Here is a 10,997-nt window from a genome sequence, read left to right as displayed (position 1 = left end):
CAGTGTAAAACAGAGGGTGGGGGGTGGGGGGAGGAAGGAGCGGTGCTGAATCTGCGTGTCCTTAAGGCGCTTTCTGCGTGCTGATCCACACACAGAACCTGCAATCAATCATGGAATCACAGAATCACAGAACGGTTTAGGTCGAATGGGACCTTAAAGATCACAGAGTTTCAACCCCCCTGCCATGGGCTGGGGTACCACCCACTAGATCGTGTTGCTCAGGGCCCCATCCAACCCCGTCTTGAACACTTCCAGGGATGCTGGAATCAATGCCTGCGCTGCCCAGTCCTGCAGTAGATTTGTCCAGAGTGTTGTTCCTGAACAATTTAATCTCTCTTGCCCCATGCGCAGGGCGAACTGCAGGTCCCGGTGTGTGAGAAGAGTGTTCTCAGTGCCCTAAAACCCCGCATGGGGATTTGGCATCGCTCGCACGCTGTTCTGACTGCGTGGGCACTGCCGCTCTTTGATGCAAACCCACCGAATTTCAGTCAGAAACTTGCAGCGTTATGCTGCTCCGTAAAACCACGGGGCGGGGGGAGGAAATATAATTAAAAAAATAATAGTGGCGGGCTCGGTAGCTCCGCGTTTTCCCACGTCTGGCAGAAGAGGCTCAGCGCTGCCACCTCGCGTCCCGCGCCGCATCCCCGGCCCCATCGAGCCTGCGGGAAACGGAATGGAGTTTCGAGGCCTTTTAAGTTGTAAAACGCGGAGAAGCCTTGCCAATACTCTTAAAACTTCATTTTTAGACGGAAGCTGAATGCTCGCGTTTTATGCCTAGGCTTAAAAATTTGGGGAGCTGGAAGGTGCTTTCAGTCTGCTGCTGGAGGATTAGGGGTGGAAGCAATTAACTTTGAGGAAACAGCTAAGAAATTGCAGTAAAATGCTTTTTATAGAGTTTCACATCGTGTTCTTACACTTTCTTGATTAAGCAGCCCTAAATTTCACTTTTGTGGAAAATAATGCTCTTCTATCCATCCCTTACACGCACGTTTTGAACCAGGATTAAATTGATGTGGCTGCTCTGATCAGGAAGACACTGATCAGGAAGATACTTCATTCCCCACCTGGAGATTAATTTTGTTCATGATGGTCAAGACCTTGCTGAACCTAACACAACCAATGAAAAGCTTCTTAAGGTTTTTCTTTCCACGTTTGCCTATCAGTTTGGGGTTTGTTTTTTTAATTTGTGTCTGGAAACATGAGAATATTTTACTCACTTTGTAGATTAAACAAATTGAAATTTACATGTAAAATTCGACAGTTGGGGGTTGAAATCCTTCTGGATACCGTGCTGACAGGTGGAGCAGCCAGGAGCTATGGACTGCTCCCAGTCCCCGTTTTTACACCGCTACACATGAATACCAAGAGTGTAAGCAAAAGCCAGCACTTTGTCCCTGACACCCACTGCAAGCCTCCATTTCTGTAGATGTTGGTGGTATAGGGTAGAATAGATTTGATCTTAGCTTTGGGGCTGCAGGGGGAAAACAGTGTGATTTACTACTTACAAAGTGTAAAGGTGAGAAACTCCACTGATGTCACTGGATGTCGTCAACCTAGAGAAAAGCAGTATTTTATCCAGTCTTGAGGCTGTATAAGGATCGAATGTATTATTTTTGCAAACAAAGCTATAATTTAATTTGTATCTTTGTAAACAGTCTCAGTAATGTAGGTGGCCTACCTAGGGAGGTACTGAGAATTCAGGACTTTTCTCAGCACTTCACAGCAGTGTTCTTTGAGTCCAGTGAGATCTTAATATTCAAAGCCTGTTCTCAATTCAGCTAGAAACTCTGCTGAAGGATCCTACCATAAATTTTCTTGCAAACATGTGCAATTTATTTTTAGACCCCTATCTTAGATATTTTAGCTGTATCCAGCCATTATTTTGCTTCTGATTTAAAAGGTGTTTTTAACTGGTGTTGTGTAGACCAAAAATTTTCACAGCTGTTTTGCCTAATAGGTTTTCTGGTCCTTGGCCTGATGAATTATGTGAGGAACATTTGGGAAGCAACACTGCCATTGTTTTTATGGTCTTACTGCCGCCCTTTACCTGAATTTTGGAGGGGGAGGGGGGGGGTTGATGCCACGAGGCCTTCGGGAGTGCTGCACAGCGCCTGACCTCGCTGTCCTTTTTCCTCATTACTGATCATGGCAAGGCAGAGGGAGGGGCACATGAGATCAAACAGCAATCCCCGAAAAGCACCTTACACCCGAGGAAGAAGCACGGGGGGGGTGCTGCTCGGCGGGGAGCACGGCAGCACTCCGCCCCAGGGCCGGTACCTGCCTGCCGGCTGCGCACCGCTCCTTCCTCCCGCGGCCCCTCCCCGCTCTCGGGGACCCGGGGGCCGGGACCCCCAGCCGCAGCCTCTCCCCGGGATCGGGATCGGCCGTGCGTGCGGGAGCGGCAGGGAGCGAAATGCAGGAGAGGGCTCGGGGGGTAACAACGCGATAAGGGCAACAGCTTTTCCTCGCAGCGCGCCGGGCAATTCGGGCAGGGCGGCAGCGGTAACTCAGCGCCGGGAGCGGCGAGAGGTGCCCGCCGCCCGTCCCGTCCCGTCCCACCCCCTCCCTGCGCCGCTCCAGCTCCAGCTCCGGCTCCGGCTCCGGGCGGAGGGGGCGTGCCGGCAGCGCCGCGCTTCTCCAGGGCCGCCGACCCCTCCGTGACACTCCGCGTGTGGGCGTGGGGACGGGCGCGGGGCTCCCTGCGGCATCCCCGGGCAGCGCTACCCGCCGGGCGTGCGGGGCGGCAGGAGCGCCCTCCCGGCCCTTTGTGCGGGCAGGTGTCCCCCAGACACGGCGCGCGGGGGCGGGACGCCTCCATCCCCCTCTCTCCCTTTCTTTCTTCTTTTTTTTTAAATAAATTATTTGTATTATGATGATTTTTGCTGATTTCCCGATTTTTTTTTTTTCCCCCACCCCGGGCGGGGAGGGAGGAGCGCGGCCGGGGGGTCGCGGGCACGTGCGCGGCGAGGCGCGGGGCGGCGCGCGGCGCTGCCCTCCTGCCCCTTTTAAAAAGTTCGCCCCGCCGCCGGGAATGAGGTCAGCGCGGGCGCTTCCCATTGCACGCGGCCATTATTACCGCTCGGCGGCGGCCGCCAATCCCGGGGCGGGCGGGCGGGGCTTGGCACGCGGAGGGCGTTGGATACAGCGCGCGATTGGCCGCGGGGCGGGCTGCGAAAGGATAAAGCGGCGCGGGGCGGGCGCGGGGTCCGCTCTCAGCTGCGGCCGGCGGAGCGCGGCGTGCGGGGGGCGCGGGGCAGCGCCCGGCGGGCGGGCGAGCGCGGGGGGCGGCGGCGGCTCCGCGGGGCTCCGCGCGCGCGGAGCAGCAGCAGCACCGCCGGCGGCGGAGGAGGAGGAGGACGGGGCTGGGCGCCCGGCTCGCCGCTCTTCCTGCCGGGGGACGTACACACTCGTTCATGCACGAGCGCTTTTTTATTTTTCTTTTTTTACGGCGATTTTTTCAATTATTATTTTTGCCTTCTTATTATTTCTTCTTTTTGTTATTTTTTTTTTTTGTGTGTGTGGTTTTTTTCTTCTTTATCCCGAGGGGTTTTCCTTGTCGCTCGGTACCTCGCAACTGCCAAATCCAACCTGCACAAACTCCTGACCGCCGACCCCGCCGCCACCACGGGTCCTGGAGCCGGGATTTTCGGGGCTTCGGGGGCTCGCCGCCTCCCCCCTCCCCCGCGGCGGTGCACGCTGGCCGTGCCCAGCGCTGAGAGACTTTCGGCGGCAGGAGTGCCGCTCTCCTGAAACGCCGCGGGCAGGCGGAACGCACTTGTGAACTGGACCAGCTGCTTCGGGGAGGGGGGAAACCCGATGTGGTGAGGAAAAAGAGCAGACCGACTCCCCCCTCCAAAAAAAAAAAAAAAAAAAAAGCAACCAAACAAAAAAAGCCCAAAACACCCCAAGAAAAAAACAAAGCAAACTTGGACCGGCGGCTCGCCGCGCTGCTTTTGCAGAAACTCTTGTCTGACCGCGGGCGGCCCCGCCGCTCCTGCTCCTGCCGCCGCTGCCTCGAGGGGGAGAGGACCGCGCCGCCGGAGACGAGGCGCCGGTGTGGAAGTACAAGTGGTGCGGGGAGCGGGGGCGCGGCCGCGGGGGGCTGCGCCGTCCCGGTGCCGCTGTGAGAAGTTGCGCGCCCTGCCCCGCGCCGGAGCGGCGCTGAGCCCCGGCGAGCCCCCCGCCGCCGCCGCCGCGATGGTGCAGCAGACCAACACGGCGGAGAACACGGAGGCGCTGCTGGCCGCCGAGACCTCCGACTCCGGGGCCGGCATCGAACTGGGCATCGCCTCCTCCCCCACGCCGGGTTCCACCGCCTCCACGGGGGGCAAGGCGGATGACCCGAGCTGGTGCAAGACGCCCAGCGGGCACATAAAGCGGCCCATGAACGCCTTCATGGTATGGTCACAGATCGAGCGGCGAAAGATCATGGAGCAGTCCCCCGACATGCACAACGCCGAGATCTCCAAGCGCCTGGGCAAGCGCTGGAAGCTGCTCAAGGACAGCGACAAGATCCCCTTCATCCGGGAGGCGGAGCGGCTGCGCCTCAAGCACATGGCGGACTACCCTGACTACAAGTACCGGCCCAGGAAGAAGGTGAAGTCGGGCAACAGCTCCGCCAAGCCCGGCGACAAGGCGGACAAGGGCGGCGGGGGCGGCGCCGGCGGGGGCAGCGCGGGCGGCGGCTCCGGCGGCCCCGCGGCCCCCGCCAAGCCCGCCCCGAAGAAGGGCGGCGGCGGCGGCTCCAAGCCCTCCCCCGCGGGCGGCGGCGGCGCGGGCGCGGGCGGCAAGCCCCACGGCAAGGCGGCGGGGGGCAAGGCCGCCCCGTTCCCCGGGGAGCCCTCGGCCGCGCTGCTGCCGCCCGAGCACCAGGCGCTCTACAAGCCCCGGGGGGCGGCGGGCGCGTCCTCGGCACCCGGCAAGCCGCTGGCCGAGAAGAAGCTGAAGCGGGTCTACATCTTCGGCGGCGGGCAGGCGGCGGCCGCCTCCGCCTCCCCCGGCGGCGCCGTGCCCGGCAGCCCCACGCTGAGCAGCTCGGCGGAGGCCGGCGACCCCCTGAGCCTGTACGAGGAGGGGGGCGGCGGCGCGGGCCGGCCCGACGGGGACTGCGGCGGCGCCTGCCCCTCGCCCTCCGGCTCCGGCTCGCCCTCGGATCACCGCAGCTACACCAGCTTGCGAGCCTCCTCGCCGGCCCCCTCGACGGCGCATTCCTCCTCCGCGTCCTCCCACTCCTCCTCCTCTTCCTCCTCCGGCTCCTCTTCGTCGGACGACGAGTTTGAGGACGACCTCTTGGACCTGAACCCCAGCCCCGGCTTTGAGAGCATGTCCCTGGGCAGTTTCAGCTCCTCGGTGCTCGACCGGGACCTGGATTTTAACTTCGAGCCCGGCTCGGGCTCGCACTTTGAGTTCCCGGACTATTGCACGCCGGAGGTAAGTGAGATGATCTCGGGGGACTGGCTGGAGTCCAGCATTTCCAACCTGGTCTTCACCTACTGAGGCGAGAGCCGGGCCCTGCTGGAGGAGGCACCGGCGCGCGTGGCTGTCGGCAGGACTCGCCCACCCCGCCGGACGCTGCTTTTGTGTCTTTTTCTGTTTCGTTTGGTGTTTGTGTTTTGGGGTTTTTTTAGGGGAGGGGAGGAAGTGTTTTGTTTGTTTCTGGGAAGGGGCTGTTGAAGGACTGCTTCTTGAGCTCGGGGAAGGAGCGGGATCGCCCTCTCCTTGCGGAAAGGCCAGCAGTCCCCTTCCTCCGGCTGCAGACGGAGCCGCACACACCCCCTCCCAGAGAGGAGCCTGACGGTGCTTTTTGAGAGACTGGCGGGAGCGAGACGCTGTCCCTTTCCCTTTTTTTTATTTCCTGAAAAGAGAGACAGAGAAAGGGGGAGGGAGGGGGAAACCACACACACCTCTGGGTTCTTTGTTATTGCCCGTTTTATACGAAAAAAGAGGAGGGGGAGCGATGCCTTGTGCTGAGCGCACACTGGATGTCTTGAGCATTCGCCCTTTCCTATGAAAGAGCGATCAGAACTGCTTTGGGGGGAAAAAAAAAAAAAAAAAGAAGAGAAAATCCACCCAAATTCTTTGCAAGGTTCACGTTTGTGGGGAGAAATCCCGTCCCGGTTTCTTCTGCGGTGAGAAGAGGCAACAATGCTGGGAGGAGAAGGAAGTGGTGGATGGAGCTGGACTGAGATCCTAGTTAAGCGGAGAAGAGCCAGACTGACACTTGAGAGCTGTCTTGGAAATACGGTGGGGGGGGAAATGATAATAAACTGAAATGGATTTGCACGTACAGATTAAGGTGGCGGCAGCGCTTTTCTCAGTCACCTCATGTAATATGTTGAGAGAAAAATAAGGCTGAAACTTCAAGAACACTGAAAACTTCTTTTGAAACAGAGACCGAATGGGAACAGTTTCTGTCATGATGTGGTACAGGGGAAACGGAGGGCGATGGCTTTTGCAAAAAAAAAAAAGAAAAAAAAAACCCGAAAATACAAAAAAAAAAAGTAGTTTTTTTTCTTCTTACTCAGAATCGTGATGGTGTTGGATTATTTCACTGGTGGGGTTTAATATAGCATGTTATACTGTCTATCTTTTCAAGATTTCTGTAAGACTGTTGAACAGTTTAAAAAAACAAACTAGTGTTAGGATAACATAAAGCAGATAGATGGCGCTATGTTTGATTCCTACAAAAATATCACCAGCTTTTTTTCATTCTTAACTCTTTAAAGGATTCAAACGCAACTCAAATCTGTGCTGGACTTTTAAAAAATGAAAATTCAGGACCAAATTTTTTCTCAGAGTATGTATGTGTTTGTTCCTTATAGCTGTAAATGAAAAGACTGTTTTTTCTCACCGATGCTCCATCCTCGTATTGTTTTGGTTTTTTTTTTTTTTTTTTTCCTTGTAAATGTAATCGGATGCCATTTTATAAGTGGACGTATTTATACTGGCCAAACATTTTTGACTTTGTATTTCTTTGTCCTTTTTTTGGTAGTTCTCGTTGTTACCCGCACCATTTTTATGTCTCCTTCACTGAAGGGCTAGAGTTTTAACTTTTAATTTTTTATATTTAAATGTAGACTTTTGACACTTTTAAAAACAAAAAAAAAAAAAGAGAAGAGAGATGAAAACGTTTGATTATTTTCTCAGTGTATTTTTGTAAAAAATATATAAAGGGGGTGTAAATCGGTGTAAATCGCTGTTTGGATTTCCTGATTTTAACAACAGGGCCGCTGGTTAGTATCTCACGCGTGTGCGCGCTCACGCTCACTCACACTCACACACCCACGAATCAGCCCCTATTTTGTCCATGTTTACACTCCAATCTGCAGGCATCTTAAAGGGACAGCATCCCTCGCCGCCCGCCGCTGCCGCTCCGCAGCCCCCGCCTCTCCGCGGGGCCGGGGACAGGCATTTCACTCTACACTGTATGCTGCCGTTTTGGGGAGCCACCTGTCCCCCGGTGAAGTGAAGCGACCGGTGCATTCACACAGAAGGGATCCTGTACCTTTAACTTGTAAACCACATCTTTTTGCACTTTTTTTCTAAGCAAAAACGTGCCGTTTAAACCACTGGATCTATCGAAATGCCGGTTTGAGTTCGCGACACTATGTACTGCGTTTTTCATTCTTGTATTTGACTATTTAATCCTTTCTATTTGTCGCTAAATATAATTGTTTTAGTCTCTTATGGCATGATGATAGCATATGTATTCAGGTTTATAGCTGTTGTGTTTAAGATGAAGAAAGTGAAAACATCTTTGTACATTTAAGTCTGTATTATAATAAGCAAAAAAAGAAGATTGTGTGTTTATGTATGTTAATATAACATGACAGGCACTAGGACGTCTGCCTAATGAGGTGGTTCCGTTAAGGGTTTAACTTTTTTGTTCTTTTTTTTGTTCTTTTTTTGGTCATCCATCCTGTGCAATATGCTGTGTAGATTTTTTTTTTTTTTTTTTTTTTTTGGTCTACGATCACCCACAAGACAACGTGGGGAAAGAAAGAAAAAAAGAAAAAAAATCATGCCAGCTAACCATGTCAAGTTCACTGCCTGTCAGATTGTTGATATACCTTCTGTAAATAACCTCTTTTTTTTGGTTTTTTTTTGTTTTTTTTTTTTTTTTTCTTTTTTTTTTTTTTTTTTTTTTTTTTTTCTTCGGGAAGGAAATAAAATCAGCTGGAACTGAACCCTAACACTGGGCTGCTCTTGTCATCATTGCTACGCCCCCAGCCCCCTCGGGGCAGGTGTGTCTTGTCTCTCCGGACGGGGAAGGGAGGGAGGGAGGGGCGGGGGCGCTGCCGAACCGCCCACCGGGGCCGGGAGGGGAGCGGGGCCGGGAAGGGACCGGGATCGGTGAGGGTAGGGGCTGAGGGGCCCGGGCTGGGCGGCTCCAGGGCAGGGGGTCCCGATCTCCCTGCTGCTCGCCCTGGCGGGCCGCGGGTTGAGGCTGTTTTGAGGTTGTTTTCCCATTAAAGAGATTCCCCCCCGCCTTCTGCTTTCCTTTCTGCCCCAGCCTTTGGGGTGAGTGCGGCCGGCGCGAACGAGCGAGCGGCAGCGAGACCCCGCCGCCCACCCCTCATCCAAAATAGCTCCTCCGGGGCGCTTTAATGAACATTTCCCAAGGCAGAGCAGTGACAAAAAGCCGGCCCTCTGCTGCGGGGATGCTCGGGGCGGGGGCTCCTTGTCCCCTCCTCCAGCCGGCCGCCAGACCGGTGACCCCGCTGGGTTTCGACGCCTGCATTCCCTTCCTGCCCACGAATATGCATCGTACCTCGAGCAGTGTTTTGTAAACCGATTAAAGCATCCCACTGGCATAATGGTTTCACTTAGCTGTTAATTTACAGCTGGCTTTGAGCCACGAAGTCTTTTTCCATGAAAAAGGAGCAGCAAACGAAAAGAGCCGTGGTAGCCGCTGTTTCGCGAAGCCACCGGCGCAGGAGGTTAATGTTTGCTCTGCCTTATCCCCGTGAATTCCTGGGTTGTATTTGCCTTGCAAAAAAGCCCATCAGCAGCTCCACGCCGCTCATGGCCTGGGAGCTCTCCCTTTGCATACAACGCCTTTCCTGTCCAGGGTCACTTGGCAAAGCCCGTGTCTGTGCCGGTGGCCTGGCGTGTCCCCCGGTGCATCCCCGCCCGGATGCAGCCCACCGGAGGGGCGCGCCCAGCCCCGCCCGGCCGGGGCACCTTGCTGTGTCCGGGCGGTGTGGTTAGTGATTAACTTCCTCTTGGGTCAAAAACAGCGGAGAAACGGCCAGGGCTGGTGATGGGACCGGGGACAGCATCCAGCTGCAGCCACTGGCAAGCAGCAGGCCCGGGGCTGCATCCCCCGCTGTGCCTGGCTGCGGTGCCCGCTGCTGCTCCAGCCCCCTTGGCCGTTGGCTGCAGTTAACTGGAGGGGTTTTATGGTTTCCTGCCTATGTGGTTTGTGTTCTCCTTTATAATAAAGTCCAGTGCTGGCAAACGGATTGTTTCTCCGGGGACTCTTTGGTGACACAAGTTGTTGCTTCCAGATAGCTGCAGGAAGTCAGGCTACAGCAGTTACATATGTGCATACACACATAAATGGCAAATATTTCTATGTTCCTTACTGCTTGCAGTAAGACAAGTCTCTCACTGCAGGAAGCACCCAGAACAAAGCCTCACAAGGATATATCACCAAAGATACTCCCCCCCATCCCCCCTTTTTTTTTTGTAATAGACCATATTTTTAGTGTAATTGCTTTGGAAAGAAAAGTAGTAGCCCTTTAGCAAAGGTGAAAGAAAGCAAATTTACTGAAAGGAATGTTTAATGAAGATCAATGTAAAAGAAAAGCAGATTTTAGGAATGGCAACTGGTGTCTGTAAGATTGCCTAACACCGGATCATCTCTTGGATGTGGGCCAGAGTGGTGGATGCCTATGGAGAGGTGTATTTCCACAGCATTGTGAAATCTCTGACTGCTGCAGCTGTCACTCCCTCCTACTGCCCTGCCACCATTGCCAGGGCCTCTGCCAAAGCTGCCCTGAGAGGCTCCAGCCCTGCTCCTGGCAGCTGTAACCATGCTTCAGCACACAGGGCAAAGAAAAGCTGCTCCTTACCTGCTCTGCCTTCACCCTGGTAGTCAGCATTTTAGAGACTTCTACAGGCACTCATGGTCATGGTCTCCAGAGAATCCCACCCCACTAGTTATTTCTTCTGTCCTTCGTGGCATCCCTTCCCACCTGTGGCCTCTGCAAGATCTGGTAGTAATGCTGAGGGAATTCGTTTGTGTGCTGAGTGAATAAATGAAGTTTCTATTTTCTGTTTTAACTTCAGTGTAGATAATTTAGTTTGTGTACTGTGACAATTTTGTCTCTTCATCTTTGCTAAGACACTCATTTTTATAACTCTGCTGATTCTCCATCAGTTCATCACATAGTGTACAGAGATATAGAAAAGAAATGAAGTAGAAGATTTAAATGAAAAAATCAGCATAATAGGCTGCATATGTCTGTCTCTAAAATTTATTTTTAATAGATCATGCTTCTTTGTTAATCATTAATTTACCTGCAAATTAGATGAAGACTGTTCACCTCAAGAGTGTATATATAATTTTCAGTAATCAGATCTGCCTCCCCTGTGTATCATTTCATTTCCTTCCCATCCTTGTGAAGCAGTGTGTGATGTGATTGCATACATAGACAGCATTGTATTTTCTTTCTTTTCCATCACCAATGTAAGGTTCCCTGAGTGTCAGCAGTGCTGAGCACATTTGCAAGCTTTGTGCTCCTGCGCTGTGCTTTCAGCAGAAATGGCTTGTCTGAGTGGAAAGGACACTATGGAGCCAGAGGCCTCCCCAGCCTCCCTGCTAGCTGTGGTGACCTCCACACTTACACCATACGTGACACAGGGTCAGCCATGGGAGTGCAGAGGCTTCACACTGGCCAGCCCCTTCTCTGCCACATCTGCTTCCACAACAAAGTGAAAAAGAAGCAGATTAGAGCTTAACCCTCCTCCCAAGGGCTCTTTTATTCTGCATG

At 53.7% G+C, this 10,997-nt stretch overlaps 1 protein-coding gene across 1 annotated transcript; it reads left to right on the top strand.

The window, feature by feature from the left end:
- The first annotated feature begins 3,207 nt into the window (after positions 1–3,207).
- Positions 3,208–6,784, top strand: SOX4 (SRY-box transcription factor 4). The gene has a single exon (XM_079300042.1). The coding sequence runs from the start codon at positions 4,198–4,200 to the stop codon at positions 5,494–5,496; it is 1,299 nt and encodes a 432-aa protein (XP_079156168.1). The 5' UTR covers positions 3,208–4,197; the 3' UTR covers positions 5,497–6,784.
- The last annotated feature ends 4,213 nt before the right edge of the window (positions 6,785–10,997 follow it).

The sequence above is a fragment of the Erithacus rubecula genome (genome assembly GCF_903797595.1).
Source record: "Erithacus rubecula genome assembly, chromosome: 3".
Taxonomy (NCBI): domain Eukaryota; kingdom Metazoa; phylum Chordata; class Aves; order Passeriformes; family Muscicapidae; genus Erithacus; species Erithacus rubecula.
This window is presented reverse-complemented; position numbering and strand designations above follow the sequence as displayed.